The 26,770-nt window shown below is 41.2% G+C and overlaps 1 protein-coding gene and 1 non-coding gene across 2 annotated transcripts; both read right to left on the bottom strand.

Moving 5' to 3' along the window:
• Nucleotides 1–439: 439 nt before the first annotated feature.
• On the bottom strand, nucleotides 440–529 carry TRNAY-GUA (transfer RNA tyrosine (anticodon GUA)). Its single transcript is given in 2 exon segments — nucleotides 440–475; nucleotides 493–529. It is a non-coding gene; the product is annotated as a tRNA-Tyr (tRNA).
• Nucleotides 530–10,483: 9,954 nt separating this feature from the next.
• Nucleotides 10,484–26,556, bottom strand: VCPIP1 (valosin containing protein interacting protein 1). The gene is made up of 3 exons (XM_058830914.1): nucleotides 23,657–26,556; nucleotides 18,620–18,706; nucleotides 10,484–15,709 (listed from the first exon to the last, which is right to left on the bottom strand). Exons 1-3 carry the CDS (start codon nucleotides 26,343–26,345, stop codon nucleotides 14,838–14,840), a joined length of 3,648 nt encoding a protein of 1,215 aa, XP_058686897.1. The 5' UTR covers nucleotides 26,346–26,556; the 3' UTR covers nucleotides 10,484–14,837.
• Nucleotides 26,557–26,770: the final 214 nt, after the last annotated feature.

The following is a 26,770-nucleotide window of genomic DNA, read 5'->3' on the forward strand; positions in this document are numbered from 1 at the left end:
TCCTTCCCTCCGTTCCCGGGCCGCTCTACTCCGCTGCCCTGCCCTGTGCCCGCCCAGCCCCCGCCGCGCACCGGCCGCCGCCACCGCCGCTCGGGCTCAGCCGCCGGCGCTCGCGGCGCGCTCGGCCGGTGCCGCCCGAATCTCGCGCGCAGCCTCCCCCCCGCGAGCCGCCGTTTGAATCTGCGCAGGCGGACTGACGCCCCATTGGCCGCCGCCGACCGCACGCGGCTCCGCGCGCCGGGCGGGAGGGGGCGGGGCCTCGCGCCGGCGGGCGGGCGGTGTGACGGGGCCGGGGCGGGGGGAGCGGGGCGGCCCCGCAACGCCCCGCCGCGAGCGCCCGCGGGCCGCCCCCGCGCCGGCCGCAACGGCGGCGGCTCCCGACGGCAAAAGACTGAAGGAGTAACGGTGGGGCCGTCCCCGCGCGGCAAAATCAAGCCTCTCCTTCGAGCCGGAATCGAACCAGCGACCTAAGGATTCCCGCGGGCCGCGCCTCTACAGTCCTCCGCTCTACCAGCTGAGCTATCGAAGGGAGCTGGCTGTGCCTGTCTCTCCACGGCATAAAGCCTTTCTTCCGGGTGCCACTGATGATGCGTGTCGTAACTGGAGCCGAAATTCCCTCCCCAAGAGCAGCTGGAGCATAGCGGCGCGCTCGGGACGGAGACCTGGAACTGCGAGCGGCCCAAAGGCCCAGCGGCGGCTCCCGCACCCTGGGCCCTGCAGCCGGCGGCTCGGTCAGCGCAGGGGGCGCGGCGCTCTCGGCTTCTCACACTCCCGCACCGGGGGCGAGCTATCCCAGCGTCCGAGGGCAGCGCTTCCCGCTTCCCTCTCTTGCCGAAAAATCCATGCTCTATCGTTGCTCGCCTGCTTGAGGAGCGGGAAGCGCGGATCTCATCCATCAGCCAGCCAGCGCTCTTACGGGGCTCCTGCCCCAGCCACGGCACGGGTCTGTTGGGAAGAGGCCACCCCCAAACAGAATCGGTTGGAAAAGACCTCTCCGATCACCGAGTCCTACGCATGACAACACCGCCGTCAACTGCACCGTGGCACTGAGAGCCAAATCCAGTTCTTCCTTGCATACCTCCACGGGCGGTGACTACACCAGCTCCCAGGGCAGCCCATTCCAATGTTTAGTCACTCTTTCCGTGGAGAAATTCCTAATGTCTAACTTAAACTTCCCCTGGCACAGCTTAAGACTATGTATTCTCATCTTGTCACTAGTTGCCTGGGAGAAGCTGAACCCCACCTGGCTGCAACTTCCTTTTTGGTAGAAACACGGGATTTTGCGTCCTCGTGTGGCTATGCTGATGGACACGTGGACTTCACAGAGCTCCTGGGAGAAAAAGGTCGGAGCACCTGCTTTAAAGACAGGTGTTGGCAGCTGCACAGTAAAAAAAAAAACAAAAACAGAAGGGTAGGGACAGCATTTAAAGGTGATCAGTCATGTTGTTCACTCACATCTATTGAGGGGTTACAAGGCCAAAGCATCACTTTTTATTCATTGCAATGTGTTTCTTACTTTAGTGGTCAAAACAAATCATCAAAACAGCAGATGGTTTCTTATCCACCATCTTTTTTCCAAATACATTTTTTTCAATGGTTTACTTAAGGGAATTTGCTAACCACCACCACCACAGAGGCAATGACATCCTGAAGCTATCACCATTGTGAAGTAAAAGCTACTCTCCAGCAGAACCTCTGTGTGCTCTAGGTATTTCCCTACATGAGTCTTGAGCTGGAACTATAGAATAATTTGTGTTGGAATGGGCTTTAGAGATCATCTGGTTCTAGCCCCCATGCAATGGGCAGGGACATCTTCCACTCGACCTGGTTCCTCAAAGCCCCATCCAACCCGACTTGGAACACTTTCAGGGATGGGGCATCCACAACTTCTCCAGGCAACCTGTTCCAGTACCTTACCACCCTTAGCAAAGGGTGGTAATTTTTTCTCAAATTCCTAATCGACACCTACTGTATTTTATTTTGAATCCATTCCCCTTTATCCTGTCCCTACATGAGATGCTCCAGTTATGCTTTAAACTGTATCTAAAGAGAGGTACTCCACTCCCTTGATCATCTATGCAGCCCTCCACTGGACCTGCTGCAGAAGCTCCTTGTTTCGCTTGTTGTGAAGAGCCCGGAACTGCACACAGCACTCCAGACGTGGTCTCACCAGAAGAGGGGCAGCATCATATCTCTCGACCTGCTGGTAGTGCTCTTCCTAATGTTCCCCAGGGTACCACTGGCCTTCCTGTGCACCGGGCACACCGCTGGCTGATGGGCAGCCTGTTTTCCACCAGGATGGAATACACAGAAGTTATCTGAATAAACGAAGCCGTGTGTGGAGTCTGCATATCCACGGTACTGTGTTCTCGGTGCATCCCCACATCCCTGGGGCTGTTCCCGGTGCATCCCCACAGCACCGTGGATGTTCCCGGTGCATCCCCACAGCACCGTGGGTGTTCCCGGCGCCTGCGGGAGGGAACGCCGGGCTCGCAGCGCCCCCTGCACGGACACGCCGGATCTGCAGGCGGTGGCACAGCCCCTGCGGCGCGGCAGGGCAAAAACGCACCCCAAACCCACCAAAAACCTACCAAAACCTCAACTTCACCAGCACCACTGTTCGAAGGACGAACTCGTACTGTTTCATCTTTCACGAAGAACATTAATTCCTTGAGGGTTTTATTTGTAGTCTTTGCTAATAAGTATTCAGCACCAACCTGCATTCCCCATGATGCACTTTCAGTATCCAGAGATGACAACGCAGCAGGTTTCCCTACATCAAAGCTCTGACAGGAGTCTTTGAACTACAAAAGCTGTAATGAAAAAGTAATAAAAAGCACCCTGAGACAGGATTTGTGTCATCAGCCTCATACAGTAAGAAACGGCATCTTTTAGCACTCATTTATATTTAATTCAAAATGAAAGGAGCCTGAAATAAAAATATTATTGTCTAAATAGGTACCTTCTTGTATATTCCCATAGTAACACGTGTGTTCCTAATTTGCAGGAAATAGATCCTGAAAACATTAGCTGAAGCAAATTGCTAAAATAATAAGTACTGATGGTCCTGTTGTTAAAGATAACAATAGCCTGAAGATGTAGTTTGTTATGACATCCAGTAAACATTCTCCTTGGAGTTCACCAGAAAGGACATACACACCTCACTTTTTTTTAAATCCTGTTACTGTCCTGCGTGACAAGGTCTAATGTTTGGAGTTTCTTTTGCTCCTACATGATTAAAAATAAAATTATGGAGATGCATCCCTCTCTCTATCTCTTCTCAGCTTCTAGTAACTTCACAAAACCAAGCCAGAGGTCTACCACTCTCTGTTGAGATGTTATAAGAAAGAAGGCACAGACACTATCTCTGTAGCGGGATATGGACTGTCCCCTCCCATCCCATCCAAGCTGTTGTGGCCCACAAGTCACCAGGATGTTTGACAGGCTTCTGATAGGACACTCATCAGCCAGCAATATCTGAGTCCCATTGTACAAGAACCACTTTCTGCCTTTGTTTGCCCTTCCCAAGTCTCCCTTGACAAAGGAGAGCCCAGTTCCAGCCTAGACCCAAAGAACATGACCAGGTGCAAAGACATTGTGGCAGGTTCAAGGTGTCAGGAGGAGGAAAATCCTAGCTCATAGACCTTGAGTCACAGTGGACATACTTCCAGTGGCATTTTTTGCCACTTTCTCATTACCTTAGAACTGTTTATCTGGGTCTCCTGACAATTCTCCAAACAACACTTGAATCATCTGTTGGCATTTGGATCTTGCTTGGGTTTTATAGTGTTGGCCAAGTACTAATAGCAGTGGGCAACACATTTCCAAATACAGGGACACTTGCTCTTACCTAGATGATTCAAAGAGCAAAGTGCCCTGGAAGAGAGAGAGTGATGGCCCTATCATTTGTTCCATTATTTATTCCTTCTTGTTTAATTTCCTGCTGATCTTCAGGGAATAAACTTCTATTAGGCATTCATTGTGACCTTAACTAACAGCAGATTGCTCCTGCTGGGAAACAGGTCCCTTCCCATGCAACACTGATGCTTCAAAAAATGTCACCAAGCTGAAGTGGTTATGAAGGTACCACACTATAAGGCCATATATTAAGTCTATATGTATACTATTTTTCACTGCTCTAATTTGGTGAGAGTTCCATCTGTTTCCTGATAAAGCCTTTAGTGATTAAAAAATACCAGTCATGATCCCACTGCATATTGTCACAAGGAAATGATAGAAAAACTCTGAAGTCACATGCAGAAGTTTGTAATTCTTTGCCGCTATGCATCGAGATCTCATTGTGAATTCAGGCAGCTAATTTAATATTTCTCTAGAAAATAAACCAGTACATGGATGCTTCTCCAGAGCCACAGGGCTTTTAACATCACTGACTTGAAGTTAGGAATAATCAGTCTGTCCTAAATGTTCTCTCTGTAGTTTGTTTGGAAACCATACAACAGAGGAACCCAGAGTCTTTGTGAAGATGATTCTCAGCAAAAATAATCGACAAGGCAGGCAACTGACTGTTTCAGTATAAGAGAAGAATCTAGAAAAAATCTGACACAGTAAACTCAAGAATCAGTCTTTTGAATTGTGGAAAACAAGAGGATTATTTCCTTAGCAAAAAGTTTCCCAACCAATTGCTGCTGGTTTCACAGAATTAAGATCTATAAAGTAAAAGAAACACTTGCATGATTGCAAAATAAAGAAAAAGCTCAGTGTAGGTGACTTTACAGGTCTTTTACTAGGTACTTTCCTTTTAGTAGTCTTAAATACTTTATCACCAGTTGCTTCACTGACTGCAGTCTTCAGAGCTCAGCACTGGCTGAAACACCAAATATGTCACTCAAACCACATGTATCCATCAAGTCTTCAGCTCAGCTGCTTGACTTGGTCTCCATTCAATGTCACAGCACCACTCATTCAGCACCCAAGGTGTTCTTGCTTGCATCATCCTGGTGGGGTTGAGCTTCCTCCTCACGTTTGGAGAAATTCCCAGTGAAGAGCACAAGGATACACACCAGATACTCTCTTAAATTAAAATAGTTTTTCATATGATAGCACCTTATTATCTGCATCTGTTCTATGCCTCAGTACTGAAGATTCCAGCTTGTCATCTGCACTCCAGTCATGTCACAGTCAGTTAAGACAAGCTGCTGTTCAGAACAATTTCAACTTGCTATGTGTCTTCAGAGTCATACTGAGTCTTGTTTTATTCTTTTCTGTTTTTCCATCTGCTTGGTATCAAAGATTCTGAAGGACGATATTCTATTCATTACTGATCTGATTTTGCTGGAATTCTCTCTAAATGCTTCTCATAACATTTTCCTAAAATGTTGAGTCTTAAAGGATCAGCCCCTTCACCCAGAAGAGTTAGCAAGTTCTGGACACTTTGACTCAACCTATTTATACAGCCTCTTGCAGAGGGGAAGAAGTACTGTTACCTCTACCTAATTCGATTAGCCTGTGTTCAGACACAGAATAATTGCATGTACTTTGTGATTTCATGAATTTTACTTTACTGTATTGACAGTATTCATGCTAGAGTAGGAGGCTTAAAGGCTACCATACCACAAAAATACCAAAATATAATAATCTCGTGTATCTGGATGGGCTCAGAATTTATTCTGGTGTGTTAACCTCCCAGACAATCATGTATACAAAACATCTTGCATGTTTCCAAAGCAGTCTATATCAGCTTATCAAGGAGGCTGTACAATTATTGAATGAATTCTGAGATGGCCTTGAAATCAAGCCTTGGAGTGAAAAAAAACAACCACTGTTCCCAGGCTCAGAAGACCAATAAAGCAGCTCCAGGGATATTGCCCTGCCAGTGACCAACACTAGGATCCTCTTGCAGAGAGTGAAGGAAATGGTGTCATAGCACAGCTCAGATGCATGCTGTCACTTTGAAACCAAGCTCTAAGCCTCACCTCATCTGCTGTGCAAAGTACAGCAGCAGCTAGACTGATTAACAGCATTTCTTTGGAGACAAATTTCATTTGGCAACCACATCTCCTATGGTTTCAATGGCAGAAGCATTCACTTAAATGAGGCACTATACAGGCAAATATTACTTTTTAGAGGCTGAAAGTTGAACAGTCTTGAATCAATGAAAGAGGGAAAAACATTCCTAAGTTTATACCCAGACATTACCTATCATCTTGCTATCGGCTCTCACAATAATTAGTAATGACACCATTGCAAGATTAGATTATATTATTTATCTCAGTTAACAACCTTTCTAATTTCTCAAATGCCACTTGTTTGTTTTGGAAATTATGGAGAAATAATTTTACTAGTTCTGGTCAAGTATGCAAACACTTTTTAAAAAGTATTTCACCAACGTATTTACAACTTTGGAGACCAAAGGGGACATTTGCAAGTCACCTGTTAATCAGGCACCAGCATTACCCCATGGTTTTAGAATTATATCCTAGCAAGTCATCACTAGAAATGCAAGAGAAGTCAGCTTAATTCTTAGGTTTTTATCCACTCCAGGAGTAAACAATTACTCTTAAAGAAAGGGACCAAAGCTATCAGAGCCAGACTGAGCCAATCTGACAGGCAGGCAGCAGTAACAGCGTCCTGGCAACTGCCTGAGCTAGATTCAGGCAAGCCAGATTCAGCCTAAATTCAATAGTACCCTGGTGATAGATGGAAAGCACTGGCTTGATTTTCTACCCAAAAATCAAAACCATTTTATAAAAACAACAGTGTTTTGATCTCCAGCTTTCCAAACTAGCAACAAGACTCCCAAGACTAATTACAAAAATAGGAACCACACAAACAAATTGGCCAGTATCACAACCAACACACCCAGGGGTGCTGGCCCCTGCTGCTTTCATAACGGTAGTTTGCCTCTTTATCCAAAACAGTGTTGCTCCCGTGCCCTGCAGAATTCCAGCAGGAGGGGAGCAGAGAGATCAGAGGGTGCTTACAGATGCAAAAGACTGCATACCTTTATCCTGGCCCCACTTCTCCAGGCAGAACAGGTGTACATGGGAGGTCTTCAGTTACTGCAAATGTATTTTGTATTTGAGTTTGTGAAAGGTTGTGATTTTATGAGAGTTTACAGTGTAGAACCTCAAGGTTAGGGTTGGAAAGAAACAAAATGTTAAATAAAGATTATTTTCACAGTGGCAATAGATAACTGGGAAATTTTGGACTTCTGGCTTAATAGAGACCTGAGAGTTCAAAATTTCCAGACTAAGGAGGGAATAGGCTAGCTCAGCTGACCTCAAATGCAGGGAAAAAAAACAAACAAAAAAATATGCTGGTGAATGTGGCAGGGTAAAGAAGTAGTTACAGTTAGGGAAAACAGAGGGAACGAAGAAACAAATAGTGACATTTAGTTTTTTCCATTGTACCGTGCCTTTACTTTTCTTATTTTGAAAGCAAAAAGAAGCAGGTACTCTTGACCTTTATTTTCTGCATCCCTCTTTGCTGCCTGCAAAAATAATTGCTATTTCCAGCATCTGTCTTAGGAAGCCAGGAAGGGCCTTATTCTAGTTCTTATTCTAAGAAAGACACAGTGGAGAAAGAAGTAGTGCTTTGTATGTGCAGTGTTCAGATGTAAAATTTGGTATGTACTGAGCAATGCTTGGGCAGATTTGAGCATACAAATAGTTAGAAATTAAGAGTTATTTCATTCCCCTAATTTTAATTAGGCTCTTGCTTTTTCAGTGTGCTTTGGCTTTTTTCTCACTGCCACAAAACCTACACTATCATGGAGCAATGTGTGGTAAGGTCTCACCCCTTCTCTCCCACGGGGTTGAAATGTATATATGTGGAAGCTTCTGCTCCTGGGAGAAAAGAAATGTGGATTTCAGGGAAATCCCCAGATTTGGAGCGAGCCACTGCGGCTTCTTAAGTTCCACCATGGATATGGAACAACATAAAACATGGTTGCCCTACCAAACTACAAGGTAAATTTTTAGAAACACTGATAAATCCTTATGCATCTTCTTCCTTTCTCCTGAATACACAGGTAAATACTCCCTTCTCCCAGGAATCTCCCTTTGTTCCTTTCTGTGCCATATAAGGTTTCTGTGCTTGTAATAAGGTTTCCTTACACATCAGTCTAATTTGTGTGAAATTCGATAATTTGTTGCCTTTTTCTGTCTGTAAGAGGTGCAGTAGAAACAGAGGACAACAAATATGCAAAAACATCCATGGTAAAAAGGATATAGAATAAAAGTTCAAGAGACAGATGAAAAGCAAAAAGGAAAGTTAGCCCAGCATCAGAGGAGACCTCTTGATGATTCGCAAAGGCAGCACAAACACACGTGGGAAAGGAGAATTTAGGATCAGGAGGTAGTGTCTGGCAAGCATTGCTCTACATTTACACAACAATGTGACAATCTAAAAGAAACTTCATTTTAAAGAAAATCTTATACACTGACTTGACAAAGTAGCCTATAAAATCAAGCTTTCTTATTCTGAAAGAAGTTGCTTGAGGTATGCCTTATGGGTTTTTTAGAAGTGACTGTCCATTTCACGCAGGCAGACTCCACAGACTGTTGGCTAATAAGAACCACAGCACCATTTAAACCTTCTTATAATTTCTGGTAACTTCCTTCCATCTGCCATCTCTCTTTTAATTTTTCTCTTATTGAATACAAGTTTCCAAACAGCACAGACCCCGTCCAGACCTACAGGATCACTTTAGAAGTCAAATTAGATTTACTACCAGCAAGACAAGCCACTAGAAGTATTATTTCCAGTGGAAAACAAAATTAGGTAGTCTTTTAAAAACAGAGGTGGATAAAGTCCAAATAGAAATCTGTGCAGCTATCTCATTCATAATCAATGTTTTTCAGTAACAGAACAAAGAATAATAGTCTTTCTGAAACCTCTTAAAGTGCCTGCAAGTTACTGCAACAGAGGTCATGCTTATACTGAAGCCTAACCCCTTTGACTGTTAATAAATGTTCAGAATAACCCACTATACATCAATTTAAGTAATCAAAAATAATCCATTTCAAACCAGCTGCAGCAACAGGGTTTCTGCGATGTCAGCTTTGGCATCTGTGAATCCAAACACCTACTTTTCTTTATCCATTTCTGAGTAATAAATACTCAAAACTACACAAACCAGTAGAAGCCAACATATACCAAAGCCTCTACATCAAGCAAAGCAACATGATTTCAATTAACTTCTGCAGTCAGTATAAGGTGTTTGAATTGACTCTGTAATACCAAAAGCACTTTCCATAACTCACTACACATGCTGATGAATATCCAAGGTTCACTCCCACTCTGGCCCCTAGGGATAAGATTGTATTTTGAGTTTTATGGTGACAGGAAGCTGGGGTTTTACAGTGATGCTACAACAGATTTGCTGTGGACATGCATAAGAAAAAAAAAAAAAAAAGACAAACCAACCAAACAACAAATAACAACCCAAACCAAACAACTCCAATCCAAAATAAAAATTTAGACAGATATAAACACTGTACAATTAATTGCAGGAGTAAAATAAAAACGCTTTGAAAGCACACTTAACTTTGTTGCTTCATACATTCAGTACTGGTTTTGGCTCAGATTATAAGCACTGTGCTAATAAAGATGAGCAAATTTCTAGCTTAGCATTAAGCATTTAAGCTTTTGAAATACAAATCTTCTGAAGGATAATTTTCAATTCTTCCTGATATGACATGCAATCAAAATTAACTCTGTGTATTTACACCCATCATTTTAAAGAATGCTTTAATGCTAGCACACTTGGAATTAAAGCCTTTCAGTAAATACAGGAAGAAGTAACACAAGAGTTTTGCAGATGGGTTTTATGGCTTGTTTCTAGGCTCAGTTTTGATTAAAGCCAATTTGTGAAACAAAGTACCACATGTAGCTGGTGGGAAAAGCATAGAGATAATTTAAATAGTTGTCAATATGTTCATCTTTGAGTATTGCCAAATTTTCAAAAGCCTAGTTCTTCCAAATTGTACTATTCATACTTGAATATTACATGCATGCATTAAAATTTTGCTTTGAAATACATTTTGACCAATGTTTCAAATCACAGATTACAAGGTATCTTAAATGCTGACTTGGTCAGCATTTTTCTACATCTTTGTGACAACTTTGAAGATTCAGGTCTTGAATTTTGGTCTCAAATATATATGGTTTAGAAATCTCTCAAATTCAGAGGTCCTATGTGTTAAATGAAATATTTAGAATAGGCATGAGGTCAAAAAAACCAACTTTTTCCTTAAAGAGCTTTTCTCTCAAAAAATTCTTTTTAAAAAGAACGATTCCTACAGGAAAATGGATAACATCAGATTTTACTTTTCTAAGAATTGTATCAGTTTTTCAACTTCTGTACTAGTATTCATATATGCAAGTATAATGTAATTTATATGCAAAATGCAGAAATTAATATATTTTCAACTGACTCATTTTGTAGGCAAATCAGCATTAATTACACAAGCTAATGTGTGAAAAGCTAGATAAAAATTACACCTTATAAAACCAAAGCAGATGTTTTAACTTATAGTTTTAATATAGCAATCAAAGAAAATTCCAAATACTGTACAGTGAAGTGTAGTATAGTACACTATATACTGTTATAATACACTATTGTTACATTACAGATAAAAAAAATCAAATATAATTAGTACAGCAATCACAAATAAAACAAACCAAACCTTGCTGGATAACAGCCAGTACTGTGGAGATGGTATACTTTCTATGCTAATTTGTTTTTAATTCAACATGTAAAGCACTTACTTTTTAAAAAGATTTTTTTCTAAATATATACACTATTTTAATTCCTATTTATACATTTTAAATAGCATTCCCTCCTAAAAGTGCACTCTTTCATTTCTTGGCAATAATCCTTATCAAACGTAAAATAACTCTGAAAATACCACTCTTGTGTCAACCTTTTATTGCTCAACCACAGGCATAAGGGCTCAGAGGGAATCCTGCATTCTAAAGATCTTAAGCAACTTCTTCATGAAGCTAAACTGATATCCACAAGCAAAACAAAGAAACCACTCTCTGTTGTGGCTTTTTTTAACAGAAGGATTAACTTTATATTCATATTATTATTATTTTACAAAAGCATGTAGATTCTGATATTTAAAAATAGGAGCCAAACGAATATAGAGATTAACAGTGGCATCTTCTTATATCATTCATTTTCCATACAACTCAGATTGAGCATCACTCTCCCAACTGTAAACATACCAAGAATTTTGTTTCCTGGCATTTTCAGCGCATTGAAAAAGTAGCAAGCGACTCCACTAACCCTATGACAGTGAAAACAGATTCTACTTTATGAAAGATTGTAAATCAAGTATTTTGGCCTTGCAGGGCTGTTAGCACACAGCCCTGTGGCACTGTGCCCCTGTGACACTGCTAGAGCACTCTGTCAGAGGCAACGTCTAGCTTGTATTTTGTAGCCAGCACAAGACTAGTAAACTATATGGGATTCACAAAGCCAACAATGCACACAGCTGTTTTGTGACTACAACAGGGAAGACATCCCAAATACATTTGATTTCATTTGAAAATTTGCTATTTCTTTTCCCTCTCTGAAATGCAAACAATTTAGAGAGACACAGTGCTATCAAAAAGTCAATCTTACTAAGTAGCCAGCCATTTGTAGTAAAAGTCTTGCATTTCCTGGAAAACTGGTCTGTTCTCCCAAGGCTTCCCATATGCTCATCAGCAATCTAGTTCATTCCCCATTTTATTTTTATACTAGGTCTGTATTTTTAGTAATCATCTTTTCTTTGGGTTATACATACTAAGCCATAGTAACATTCAGGGTTTTCTAATAATGTGTCTTCTTTGCCATGAGATGCAGTGTAGCATATCGTTGGCCTTCAGACAAGAAAGTAATCAAGGTGGGTACTCAAAACCACAACCTCTTTCCACAGGCAATTTGGTAGCAAGAATTCGGGTTGGTTGCCTTTACTTTTCAAGAAAAGGGCACCACTCTTGACATTTGAGAAGTCCTACTGACACATCTTCTCATCCACAATGAGCCGAAGTCTTTGCTGCCCTTGTACCCCACCAGCATTTTCCTGACTCTAGCAGGGAATTCTAACAAGCACACTGGTGCTCCTTAGGCACACAGATTTGTGTCAACTTATATCTGCACCCAGCACCAGCAACCAAATGAAACATCTGTTCCAACTTACACTTCAGTGTTCTTTATTTCACTTCTTCTGCACAGTCACACATCTCACTGGCACACAGATGAAGTTTAGCTTCACTTGAGTGTATCAAAAGCAATCTATCTTTCTCAAAACTACTGATATTGAATGCATGAAAAAGCTACGTGAGATAAGAACACTGCAAAGAAATACGCACAGTCCTGCCTTCCAGAATTCACACCAGCGGATCTTGTGATTGACACCATTTTACCAGTCCTGTGAGACCATCTTCTTTTAGGAACTGGAGGTTTCTGATCTACACGACTTGAGTGGGCCCGAGATGACACTAATGGTGAGTCAAACAGAGCTATTATCTGTTTCTATGTCTATTTAGATAAGAAGCAAAATGTCAAATTACTGCTGAAATGGGAAGCGTGTCAAAACTAAACCAAGCCTTCCTCTTTACACAGTAAAAGGCACATGAACTTCTGCAGTCTTACCAGAAAGGCATGAAAGACGCAAGCATTTTTCCTTGAAATAGAATGATGTGCAATAAATATTTCAATTTATTTAAAACTTGAAATTCTCTCATATACACTGCTCACTCATTATTTTTCCAGCCAAGGAAGACTTTTTTCCTAAAGAAAAGGTTAAAACTGTCAAAGCATTGGTTACCTGGTTTAAAATACAAGAGATCCAGGAGATTCCTCCCGCTCAGCCTCTCCCAATTGAAATTCTTTCCCAGGAACAAGCCATTGCTATACTTTTCTAACGTTGTCACAAAGCACAAGCCTCTACTCAACATTTTCTATATAGATGTAGCCTTCAGCGAGCTAGACTGATTCATGGGAGACTAAATGTTTTCAGAAGTCATGGCAGGCTTCCAGGTGCTGCATGTGCATCCTGTTTCTCATTGAATAAGCCCTGCCAGTTAATCAGTGCATCAGCAAGGTCAGTTCTGGCAAGCCAATTACTTCATACATTCCAAGTTTCCAAACTGCTAACTTACCAGACAGCAATTTGAGATCTTAACATTTTTCATTTATTTGTGAAAATGTGATATTTATATTTTACCTCTAAGTAGTGTACAAAATCATAAAATATTTGTACCATCTACATAAAAAGTTAACCAACAGAGGCATTTTAATTTACTTTGACAAAAGAGAAAGGCTATTCTTTAAGTGACTCGCTTCATTTCAGTTCTACATACAAAAATAAATCCTTCCTCGTGGGACATTTCATCATACTAACACACTTAGAACTGTTTAAGTGATTAGAAATGTAAAATGTGAGGAGACTTTTCTGAATACAAACATATACAACACAAACCACATTTGTGAACTGGTAAAAACCTACATGTGCACAAACACAGACTTCAGTATTTAAATGTTCTTAATTCCTTTGAAGCTGTATTAACATCTTTTCATCCATTCAATGTTATTTTACCATGAGAAGAAGCAACAATAGTGCATTTAAATGACTATGAAGATAGGAAGCAAAGTGCAGTATCAGAAACACATTCCATCCTTAGGGAGCAAGCACAATGGCTGCTTCTTAAAAACTAGCATTACAGGTCTGATGAACACACTACTTAAGTGGATATCAGCTCTATTATCACTGATGCAAGGAAATCTGCATCACAATCTGAAGTGAGGCTGAGAGAGGTGGGTAGTCTTTATAGACACTGAAACAGCATGTATTCCTTGTTTCCACAGAGTAAACAGCAAGCTTCTAAAAGCTCAATTATCACCAAACACTTTAGGATAATGTGTGTTAGAGAGTCATTTCCTTCCAATAAATTGTTAATTTGCTCTTAAGAGGACAGCTGTTATTTCATTTTTGCCATTTCTAATCAAAGCTAGCAATCCAATTCTAAAAGAAATGTATTTGGCATTGAACATTTGCTCTTACTTGAAATTGCCAACTTTTCTCCCGTAATTGTCTCAAAAGTTGAGCCACCACCTGACCAGATTGGTATTTGGGAGGACATGCTACCAAGAGAGCACCAAAATGGTTGTGTTGGCTCAGACAGCCATGCATAACCACACCACATTCAATGTGTCTTCATCATATGCTATGTGGCCTTTTTTCTAACTTGTTTTATAACTGACAATAGGAGAACTAAGACTTCAGTTTACTAAAGTTACACTTATTCCAAAATTTCTGAGAGGAGGATATGAATGAAAACGTTATTAAATTGGAGAAGTGCCAGAAAAATGTAATTAAAAGTACTGTATATTCTGCATTATCAAATTGAGAAGAAGTTTAGTTTCAATTACTTTTTGAAATTTACGCCTAATTTACGATAACAGTGTATTATTATTGGAATTAAGTACCTGGGACAGAATTAACTTTGCCATGTTTCTAGTTTTGCCTGTTCTAGCCCTTCCAGTAACCTTAAGCTAGCATGGTAAGAACCTTGCATGGGCTTAAATTTTAAGACTTTTAAGAAATTAAAAATTACAAAGAATTTTCAAGAACCCACATGTACAGCAGATATTCATCTCAGTGCATTTCCTAATAACTAATTTACAGGTAACAGAGCCAGCCTGGGCAGCAGTATGGTAATATTGAAAGCTATTGCCAATCACATGCTTATCATGCACTGAATAAGATGATATAATCTTTGACATACATACAAGATTTAGTAGCTAATCACTTTGTGTGGCCCAGCCAATAAACATTACATTTGAACAGTAATTTCTTCTACCCTTATTAGATTTTAACCTATCAAGAGTGATCCATTGGCTCAGTTGCATTAGTGATTCCTGCATCTTGACTATCCATCTCCTCAAGCTCCTCAACAGAATTTCCCTTTTGTGCTTTAGACCTTGCAGGGAATGTTGCTCCCACAGAATTCACCATGTTACCATCAGTTGATTCAGTATTCAAGTGTTCAGTACCACCTGGTGCAGAGAATGATTCGGGTAAGGCAGCCTGAAAGCTCCCAGTTTTAGCAGTTGAACTCACTGCCTCTACTTTTCTTTGAGATACATCAACTGATGCTGACTGCTCTGTATTCTGATCCCGCAAATGTCTATCCATTGAAGCCTGAATAGAAGAGACCATTTCCTGCAACTTTTTTCTCTGTGCCTCAATCAAAGTGGGGTCAAGCTGCCTGCTGTCTCTCATTGTCACAACTCCTGGAGCAATTCGAATAAGCTCACTGTTACCAGAAGCAGCTGTGAATACAGAAGGCTCAATTTTAGCAGAAGGACTGAAGTCCGTTTCTGTGCTATGCTTTCTTAAAAGTGGTGTTTCCCTGGCTCTTTGATCATGTTGTTGACTACTAGATGCAGTTCCTAGGGAATGACCCTTTCCTTGAAATGCAGTTATGTTATGTAGTTGTTCAGATTTCTTTTTCACTACTCCACCACTCCCCAGCTTCAGCATTCCATGTGAAGGACTTGCTTCCCTGCTTCTTGAAGTAGCTTCTGCTCGCACTTGACTTAAGGCCTCTTTAACCAGCTCTTCAACGTCAGGACCGATTGGGAAGTGCCCAGCAGCATCCACACACAGCTCTAATCTGTCTTCTGCTGCATTGTACACAAAGTTTTTACCAGGTAGATGTGGAAAAGTGCAGTGCTTGCCATCAGCCAAACCTATAAAGATAGGAAATGTTATTCAAAGTGCTAACATATTTCAAGGCATGTTCTGAACACACAGTAATTACTGTATTTAAATTTACTGAATCAAGTATGTAAAATCAAACACTGAAAGTTACTACTGTGGGAGAAAAAACTTAGGCTTTTATGCCATATAACAACCACAGTATGCTGCAAAAATACTGCCTTTATGATGACTCTGATGAAGAGACAAAACTGCACTATAACAAGATAAAATAACCACACCACTACAACTTGCAGTTCTATGCTTACAGTAATGTAAAAAACCATCCAAACCCCATCACTACCATCACCCCACACCCCTAAAACCACACAAAACCAAACCATCAAAAATCAAAACCAGACAACTGACAAGGAGAACATTTCAAAACACTTTCTGGAGAAATACTACTTAAGACTACTTCAATACTAGTTAGAACTGTGGTAGGATTTCTGGTTGCCTAACTGCTACTAAGCCTGAGGTATTTCAAACTAGCTGTTTTGTCTTCTTCTATGAGAGAAGTGTTGCTAGATTTACAGGAATGTTTCAAGCTTACTGTATTTAGTAGTCCTGGAGATTATAACTATTAACCTTTACAAAACAAACATAAGGCATAATATTTTTGATCTGCTGTTTGTTTAATTGTCCCACTTACAATTTGACCAATCCGTTAAAACTGAGAGTTCACTAGATAATTTAAAGTTCTGAAGTTTCTGTGTGCCAAAAATGGACAACATTCATTTTTCCCAGTTTATCATCCTAAAACACAAAATAACTCTTTCAATTCTGTCCCATGCAGGCTGTGGTAAAAGCAGTAATGTATCACTTCAGTGATGGTGGCTTTCTGTGAGTTAAAAGCTAACTGCAGATGAAAACTGGGCTGCAACCATTCTCTTCACTTTAGTTCCATCAGCTATACATGGAGAGCTACAATAAAAACAACACAGTTTAAAAGGTGCCAGGAACAGGTAAATTATTGGGATTTTTCCTCTCATTCTCAAAATTCTTGAAGAAAACCACCAGAAATTATTCAGAAGGGTAGAAACACAACAAGCAAATTCTATTTCTGTGTTACCAAATACAATGCTTTCAAAATGAGTATTCTGAACAACAATGGAAAAGGCCATTCAGTAACTGGATAAGTTATTGTTTGTATACTAATGAACCAACTGATCAATCTTACTTATCCTCCACAGCTTCTGATCCACATGTTCACAGTTGCAGAGGACCTACAAATAAGGTTTTATTCTGAGAGCTTCAGACATGTAGCTCCTTTCTTTATATATCCAGGGGAACCAATAACCAAACAGCCAAAATGCAGAACACCTACCTAAGCCTGAAGAATATAATTTTAAGTACATAATTTAGCAGCTCAACTTTCATTTGCAAAAGAGGGTACAGTAACAATTCCTATGACTGACCAAAACTGCCTCTGAAAGTGCAATCCCAAAATCTCAAAGTAAGATCTTAAACAAGATCTATTAAATCAAGTTTCAATTGATTAACAGTACCTACACTTCACAGCTTTGTTCCAAAGGTCCACTATGATAGGTGCATTATTACATTACCTAAAAGATTACAAATAGGTAAGTAGCTTCTTGGAGTGGAAAGATTGTGCACACTGGAATTGTTAAAGTGTGCTAATGCTGAAATAGGAATTGTACCTACCAATGTGGTCTGTATTTGAAAGTATTGCACTTCTTAGTATGCAGGCATTTTGCACTATTATATCCTACAGCCTTATTTCTTACGCAGTAAGCTGGGAAAAATGGCTTTTAAGTCACACATTTTCTGCGAGTTGGGTTAAAATTCCTTGGATTTATTTCAGGCTTTCAAACCTGGCTAGCCATTAATTGGTCAAAAATACTCTTTCCATCAGGCACTGGTTAAACTGATTCACTTTCCACAAACAATATGCCAGTCGTTACTGTACAAGCATAGTAAAAGAAGGAAAGCTAAAAGGAAACATATCTAAGACACTTGCATATCAATTCTATTATCTAGGCTAATAATTCAGTGAGAGGTAGTGGACATTGAGTACATCACACATTTTAATTTATTTCCAGAAATAAGTAAGATAAGGTTGATAAAACTGCGTAAGAAAAAATCAAACAACAAGAAAGCAGCAAAGGAACCATTATAATAGCTGAAACCACAGGAGATAAACTGTGAATGTAAAGATTTCATCAAGAAAATAAACTTTGAGAGAAAATAACTCCTTAGTACTTTCTTCTCTAAAGAAACAGTTGCTATTTGTTATAGGAAGTATTTGTAAAGCTACCTAAAAATCAAATATATTCTACTTGCTTGGTTATTCTGCACAGAGCCCAAGATGCAACATTCAGCCATTCAAGAAGCAGATGGATAGTTTTGCTTTTGAACAATAATCTTAGGAATATGAAAAACAAATTTAACTGACCATTTAAATTTAAAACATGCAGTACTCCATATAAAACATCTACTGAGAAGCACATAAGAAAAGTAAACTCCTTATCCACTAAGTGCCTAAAGTAACAGGAATAAGTCCTCTGATTTTCTTATTGTTTGATCTTTACAGGAGAAAAAAAATCAAGAAAACAAAGTCAGTTGATTTCTTATGGCCATATCGTCACTAAAAAAAAATTAAAAAAACCTGTTTGTACAATTCAGGAAGTGGAAATTTCAGAAAATAACAGGTTTAAGTTCAACTAAATAGGTTTAGGCAGATTCCCTAGTCTTTGTCTAAGGTAGCATTAGGAGTTCTCCAATATTACAAGAATGAAATTTTTCCATAGTAATAGAATAAAAAAATACATAGCATATTTATGCTTACAAGTGCTTTCAAGTGACTCAATACCAATTTACAATTTTCAGGATTTGGAAACAGAGGAAGGAAGGAAGGAATAAAAACAAAACCAAAAAAATACCTGTTGTTTTCTTCATTATGCTGTAGAATACTCCACCCTGCTGAAACAACTGAGGAAGCCCCTTTGCGTAAGACCAAACATCTTCTCCTGTAAAAATCAAACATGAACTTTAAAATTAAACAGTTGCATTATCATATTACAAACAATGGCTGAAAATATAATTCCTTTAATCAAAAGTTGAGTCCTTGCTCTCTTCTATGCAATTAAGAATTTGAATTTTTATTGCAAAAGCACAGAACAGGAGCCTGGGACATTGAAAGACTTTCAGAAAAACATACCACTGTCTGCAGTCAAATATCCTACATGTTCTAGTACAAAGGTTCCCAAATTTGATTTGATCCAAGGTGCAGTTCCTGGTTCTTTGCCAGGCCCTAAACATGAGTCTCCATTCCCTTTCTACCTCTTCTTTCATCATTAAACTAGGAAATTACTTACACACTTCCAGAATTCAAGCACATATCCTCACTCATTAAAACTTGAATTCTACATCCCTACACCTTCTCAAAAATTAGAGTTCAATTTCACAGCTGCCACACAGCAGACTTAATACTGCAGCTGAGACACAAACATCCACCCAGGCAGCTGCATAGAAGCTGTGTCTGTACCTTGGTTTTCTTTAGTTAGAAACAAAATACCAACCAACCATGAGGCCCCAGCAGTCCTGTATAACCAGTGTTTCTCAACAATGCCAAAAATGGCATTGAAATGTGACAACTTTAAATACCATGGAGAGAAAAAAAACCCAACCGAGACTACATAAGGAAAGGAATATAAGGAATAGAAAAATTGGGTTACAGTGATGGAATATCAGTGACCTAACAGCACCTGCTCAGTAAGTTCAATTCTGCATTTTACCTATACCCTTTTCCTTATTTTGCTAACCACTTACCTGCTTCAGAGAGGTGACATGTGCTGTAGCTGTCTAAACAGTACAAACAAAAAGTTCTGATAAATTCTATTCTCCTGGTGCAGAAACAACTACTGTACACACACATTTTCAGAAAAAAAAATGGTTTTCCAACTTTCCATCAAATATTCAGGGAACATATCAAGATATTTTCGATAGAAATTGCCTCCTTCTGTAGAGACTGAAATCTCAATAACCACATCTCTCAAATTTCTATTAAGATTGGAAAATGTAAATCTTCAACTACAGTTAACTGGTTGTACTACTTGGACAGAGGTAGCTGGAATGTGTGAGACTGTAAAATACAACCCACCAATGTCTTTGCTTGCTGTAGTAAGGAAAATAAACTAAAAGAGCACAGGAGGCACAGGACTCTGTATGCTTGCCTGCTCGTCTGTTCCCCACAACTGTCACTCACCTCTCCACTTCAGGCATTACTCAAGCCCCCATTCTTTTTACCAAGGTACAGTGCACATTCACCACATTCTGTCTTTAGATGTTTTAAAGGAGACCTATATAATCTGATTATTTTTGAAAGTATTCCTTCAAACCATATATGCTCAGACTCACTGCATTCATTTGCACATCAAGCTTATAAATTTGGTCTTCACTTCCAAGATGAACATCCAAGTAATAAAACAACCACTCTTCTTTCTTATTTTCTATGACCTAAGGAAGAAAGTCTCCTGTCACTGCTACCTGTGTCCTTACTCTCACTGACAATTTGAAATGCACTTCCCGATGCACAGTGTCTCTGGAGCATTGCTGCTGTGCCCTTTCCAAGTCTTCCTGATGGTTTAAACACTGCCCACAGGAGTCAAAATAATCACTGCACTGAGAAGTAACAGAATAATACAGCTGTCAGCCCACTGAAGCCAGAAGAGGCCACAGCCAGCAGGACTCCATCCTAAGGACTCCTTTACTGCTGCATCAAGCAAGCCATTACTATTTGAAGGACTCCTTTTCCTTCCACAAGACAGCTACTGGGCTTAAAGAAGAAGCCCAGTTTTAGAATTACTGACATTTTCCAAGGACAGATTCCCTATGTGTTGTGGGCATGATTTTTCACAATTTTTCAGCTTTGCATAAGGGAAGCATCACTGTTTAGATAGCCTTTTATGCAATACTAACAAGTACTACATGCAGGAAAGCAGGGAGAGCAGGGCTCACAATACAAAAGCATCAGCCACTGAAAGAAATACAAACCAATGACACTGTTTTGATAGACATCTCCCACTGGAAGACCAAAAAAGCCCACAGTTGCAACTGGACTTTCCCAGATCAGAGGAACTAGTGTGTGTGACTCAACTAAACTACATTTGAGGTTTGCACATTTTTGTTGTTAGTTGAGTTTTACAGTTTGTTTGGGATTTGTTTGCCATGGTAGCAAGATGTTTATAGGTCACAAGTTAATTTGGGTGATCATTTAGTTAGATTAAAAAGTCCCTCAAGACACTACAATTATCAAAGAGATTATACTGTTCCTACTCCAGTACACACTTCCTCAGACCAGACCCCAACCCCAGAACATTAAGGTATGGGAACAAATCCAGACTGTCCTACCCACAAACAGGCCTTGTTCACTGGTATGTTAGCCTGCAGCTGCTGCAAGGCCAGGACTGTCACTTCAGACAGCAGAGAGAACATACAAAGTGCAACACAAATAAAAAACTTAATTGATAAACATACATTATAGGGAAGTACAGCTGGCTTCAAAGCAAACTGTTTAATTCCAAGAAAATCCTGGCATCAAATAATACATTAAATTTAAACCTGGCTATTTTGATTCCCATGATGAATTCATCAGTGAAAAACAAACCAATCAAAATCAATTCATATCTGGCTTGCACATATTCAGAGTGCCTCTCCATGGGTGTAATTAAATCTGGATTAAAATATAATGCTTTAAATATGTTAATGCAAAATTCCAACTCCTTTAGTAACTTCCCTATAGAATTCTATATTTTAAGCTAAACAAAAAAAAAAAAAAAAGAAAGCTTTACAAAAAATCATGCATAATATGTTAATTGGTCCAGAAACTACAGTATTTAATTTCCCAGGGCTTTTTTAAAATTATATACAGAAAAATTAAAGAACATGATCTAAAATTCTAATAAGTAGCTGAGATCAAAAAAATTCTAGTAGCTGAAATAAAAAATATTTCAGCCTACAGGAGACTCTGTATGAAAGAAAATGTTTTAAGCACACAGAATGAATAATTATGGATGTTTGAAGACACACTTCCACTACGTACATTGGGAAAAGAAAAGTGTGTCTGGCCCAATGAGCTATCTCAACAGCATCTCCCCTCTACACATGCTAATCTTACTGTATTACAGGAACGTTTTTAGCAGAACAAAGTTAAAGCTGGCTTTCAGACCTTTGCAGCAGTTCTTAGCAGTACAGAAATGTTGTTGAGAAAAACTAAGGCTTCTTGTCCCAAAAAGGCTGAATATGCCACCTTGAGGAATTGCCACCCTTAAGAAAGTCCTAAGCAAGGACTCAGGAAGTTTGTTAATCTGTTGAAAAATCACAATTGAAAATCACAGTCTATTAACTAGATTTCTCCCACAAGTATTTCTAAAGGAAAATGAAGACCCAATTAGAAAAGTGATGATATAATAATAGTATCTTATTCAGTAGTCGCATAAGGGTTTATAACTGGTTAGTTTATCACTTGCTGTTGCTTTTACCTCTATTAGTAATGCACAATTACTGAATGCAGGCAGAGGAGGATGAGATAAATTCTATTCTAACCAGTGCTCTTAAAGCAGAATCTAACAGTAGTGGTGGCAGAAACAACAAGTCATTCTTGCATACAAGACCAGCTCACAGTTTATGGATAAGCACCTGTAAAATAATGAGACACACCTTAATACTAAAGTAACCAAGATATTTTTAAAGCATGCCAGTTTTTTGAAGTCAGTAATTATACTTTCAGCAGTATTTCCTGCAGACAGGAAAGCACTCTTAAGCTTAATCGCAAAATTAAGACAACATTTAAACCTAACTTTTTCCTGCACTTTGGAACTGGGGTGTAAATGTCAGTATGATGAGGTGAGTAGTGATTCAGCACACTGTCTTGTAAAAGACACGGGAGTAAACAATCACGCTTGGAAAAGAATCAAAGTTCTGCTTGATGAACTTCTGACATACCACTCTGTGATTACGTAATTGTTTCGTTTCTGAAACATCACATGCTTTAGCCACACCAAATCCCTCCAGCAAAAGAGAAGGCTCTCACAAAAAAAACCTGTAAACATGACTATTCAAGTAGAGCTGAATGCATGATAATTACAGTTCTACTTCCTGCCAGAAAGCAGCAAGAACTGTGAAAGAAAGGCGAAAGAATGGGGGTCCAAGTCTCCTGAGTTCAAAAGGGAAAATAAAAACCACAGGCACCTGATAAAAGTCCTTTTGTCTTGAATTATTCACAATCAGATTTACATAACCGATAATTTAGAAATATAGCTTTGCAACCCTATGTCCAGCCTCTGGAACTCAGACCCATGTTTAGATTCTTTCAGTTTTTCCTGTTTATATTCTGAAATAATACTTTTCTTAGCTCTTTAGAAAGACCAGATCTTCATTTAAAACTAACAATTACCTAATGAGAAAATGTCAAGTTGATTTGCTTAAACCAAGACAACTCCCTGTGGGGCCAAATGTCAGGACTTCATCCTATTACCAAAGTGAAAATTTTTTCCTCAAACTTCCAATGAGCAGACACTCAGCATCCCCCTTCTCACCCCTGCTCTTAACTTATTTCCTGAAACCTGAGGGAGATGTAGGAAAAAAAAAGCCTGTAGCTTTCACACATACACTTCAAATGTGTGCTTAATGAGAGGCAAGAAAAAGAAGTGAGACAGGACAGCAGAGGCAATGCAACCACCTCTAAACAGCAATTTTTAAGAGTACTTTACAGCAAAGGAAGAACAAGTATCTCATATACCTCATATATACATTTCTAAAAGTCACTGACAGAATGTTCTTCTAATAAAGGAATAAGGGAATTAACCTGATTAACCATGATTTAAGAACAAGGGGAATGTGTATGTAACTACAGTTTGCAACATGTTATCTTCTACTTCAAAGCACAATTTTGAACAGTAACACGAAGTCATCCTTACCCATGAGCGTTGCCAGAAGACAGAGTGAATACATCTCCTTGTCGACTTGCTCTTGCAGATCCTTCGAGGAGATCTTACTGGTCACAGCAACATCTTCATGCTTCACAGCATGGGCTGAGTGTGCTGAGGCAGCCTGCCTGCCTTCCTCCTTGCCCTTCAGGATTTCTATGGCAATCCTGTCACCGTGTTGCAAAGGAACAGGCTCGTTTTCCATGCCTTCTTTGGGAGGCAGAAGCTCTTTTGGAGGAAAGCCGTAGCGAATACATTGCAAATACGGGGGAATATTAAATTCTTTTGCTATGCCTTCCTGGAGTTCCAAGAAGGTGGTAGTGCACTTCAAGGTAAGCATTGACTGCCTCCCATCATTGGTGGTTATTCGAATTTTCTTTTCTTTTGCAGATGTTGGAGAATACGGGGTTTTAGTTGGTGTAGCAGGTGCAGATGAGGGCCCCTCACGAACAGCTCCAGGAGAAGCAGTCCTGGGTTGCCCTTTATGCTCTTGTTTCAATTTTTCACTTTTCCGTTTCTGCATTACGGAAGCCTGGTCCGCAATATTCTGCTGAATAGTTCTTTCAGCTTTGCTCATATTCAGCTCCTCCTTGTGCAAAGTTTTAGTCTTCTGTCCAGTCAAAATTATTTTGGTTGGAAGCTGGGACTCTAACTCTTGTCCTTGCTGTACATCATCAGCTCTTTGGGCGTGAGCACCATCGATATTTACGGGGGTATAATCATCAGGGTTCCTTTTGGCTGTTTGGTGCAGTATTGTGTTGACAACTTTCTGCACAAGAATCTCACTACCAAATTCACCGGGGAAGTGCTTGGTAACAAGTTTCATGGCGACATCATACACGTTGCTGTTCAAAGAGGTGTCACTTTCATACTGGAACCAGTAGACAGTCTCTCTCACCACTCTTCCACCCCACTCTAGAGTTATAGGAAAAGCTTCAGGCAGATTGTCATATTCTTTACCTTCCCAGTAATGCTTGAATCCACAGCCACATTTGCCACCTGAAGACCTAGTATTAGTTCTGTCTCCATCAATATACAAAACAGACCCATCTTCTCTGACACGACGCATTAAGTTACCGTGGCACCAGTTACAAACAGTTAAATTACTCAGGCCATAGTCTGGTACCAGCACATCCTTCACAGGATTGTAAGAACACACCAAACTGTTCAGGGGGAAACTGTAATTTTTGTCAGGCCTTAGCTGGCCGTGAGTACTTTTTGCCAGATTGTACAGCTTCCCTCCAGGAGCCAGCCACTCTGGGGGAACATGATGCTCTGAAAGAGCCCCACAGATGAGGCACCTGTGAAGACGGTTGTCCATCACTGCTTTTTTGGCAGCTGCAGTGACCTCTTCGGGCTGGACCCCTATTACACCAGTCCTTCTGTAGAAATATTGATGCACATCAGCTACAAGACTGGGGTGGATACCGTGTTTACTCATGAAAACCTCCTCCATTGCAGCAACAAGCCTCATCAAGTACTTATCCTGCAAACTTCTGTCTCCTCCAATTATACAACCACCATCCTCCTCTAACATGATGTACTTTTTGATGAGGTCTTGAGGAACTCCCCAGGCTTTAGGAAGTAGCTTCCTAGGCAGCTTAGGTAAAGCAGCACCTTTTATTCCAACTAGAGGAATATAATGGTTACGTCCTGAGCTACTCCACGCAATACAGATTGGCTTGTTCAACATGCCATCTTTCCCCATGCATTTTTCCAGAGGTATCAGACCAGGGAGGAATGTTGCTGAATAATCTCCAGAGCTTCGCATTCCACTCAAGGAGTCTAAGAGGATGATAGGCCGGTGAAGCACGTTGGCCAGACCAAAGATGTGAATATTCCTAAGGCCCATTGGCACACCTTCTGGAGGAACAAACAAAGGGTCACATTCATTGATAATATCCTCCCACTCTGCAGCATCAATAAAGTCATGGAAAAGTGCCTTGTAGTGGCTTAGATTCTCCTCAAAATGCTTCTTTAGATTCTCACGGAGAGCGTGCCAGAACAGTTCCCTGCCAACAAGCGCTCGTGAGACTGCATGGACAAGGCAGTGGCCATCTCCATCCACGTGGACAGGAATGAGGCACTCTTGACTGTTATTGGCCTTCTTGATGTCCTCCAGGGTGTCGTGCAGGTAGATGAGGCTGCCGGAGCGGTCCTTCCCGTAACCCATGGTTTCGACGTGCTCTGGCTCAATGAGGAAGGCGCGGTCACCCAGGAGAGAGCAGTCAAAGATGTCTCCCTGGTTCATGTCCGTGAGGAGCTTGGCTTTCCCAGTCTGCTTGTCCATCCCATAGCGGGCCAGGATGGGGGCCAGGAGCTTGCAATGGTAGTTGGACAGGCCATTGACTTTGACGAGCTCAGTGTTCCTGCGGGGCGGGCCGGCGCCGCTGACGCCCAGCAGCGCATTCCGCAGCAGGTTGTGCAGCACCAGGTCGGGGTCCGTCACCTCCTCCACGGCCAGCAGCTGCCGCTGCTCGTGGCGCCGCCCGCAGTCCGTGCACTCGATGCTGCCGCTGCCCTGCGGCCCGTGCGCCGGGAAGAACAGTCGCGCCTGGCATTTGGGATCGGGGCAGGTGCCCGAGAAGATGCGCCGGTCTCGCTTCTTGGAGGCGGACGGAGGCGGCGGCTGCGGCTGCTGCTGAGGGGACGGCGGCGGCGGCTGCTGGGGCTGGGACATCGCTCCGCTCCGCCCGGGCTTCACCCGCACCCGCTCCTCCTCCGCCCTCACAGGCGCATTCCCTGCGCGCCGGACAACGACCGCCGCCTTTCAGACGCCGCCGGTGCCGGTGCCGCCCGTGCGGTACCGAGCGCCGCCCGCCACCCCCCGCACGACGCGGAAGCCGCCGCCGCTCTCACCGCCCCTCGGCCGCCTCAGTGCCCGCAGCACCGCGGCCTCGCGCACTTCCACGCCGGCGGCGCACGCGCGGAGCCGCAGGGGCGCATGGGAGCGATAGTTTCGTTCACAGCCAAAGCCCGACGTAGGAAAGGGACCTACGTACCATGGAGAGACTACAGAGACCGTGATGCCATGCGGCGGAGAGGGGGGAGGGCGGGGGAGGGGCGAGCCTCCGCGGGTTGCTGGGAAGCGTAGTCCGCGGGCGG

Source organism: Poecile atricapillus, chromosome 2, assembly GCF_030490865.1.
Source record: "Poecile atricapillus isolate bPoeAtr1 chromosome 2, bPoeAtr1.hap1, whole genome shotgun sequence".
Lineage (NCBI taxonomy): Eukaryota > Metazoa > Chordata > Aves > Passeriformes > Paridae > Poecile > Poecile atricapillus.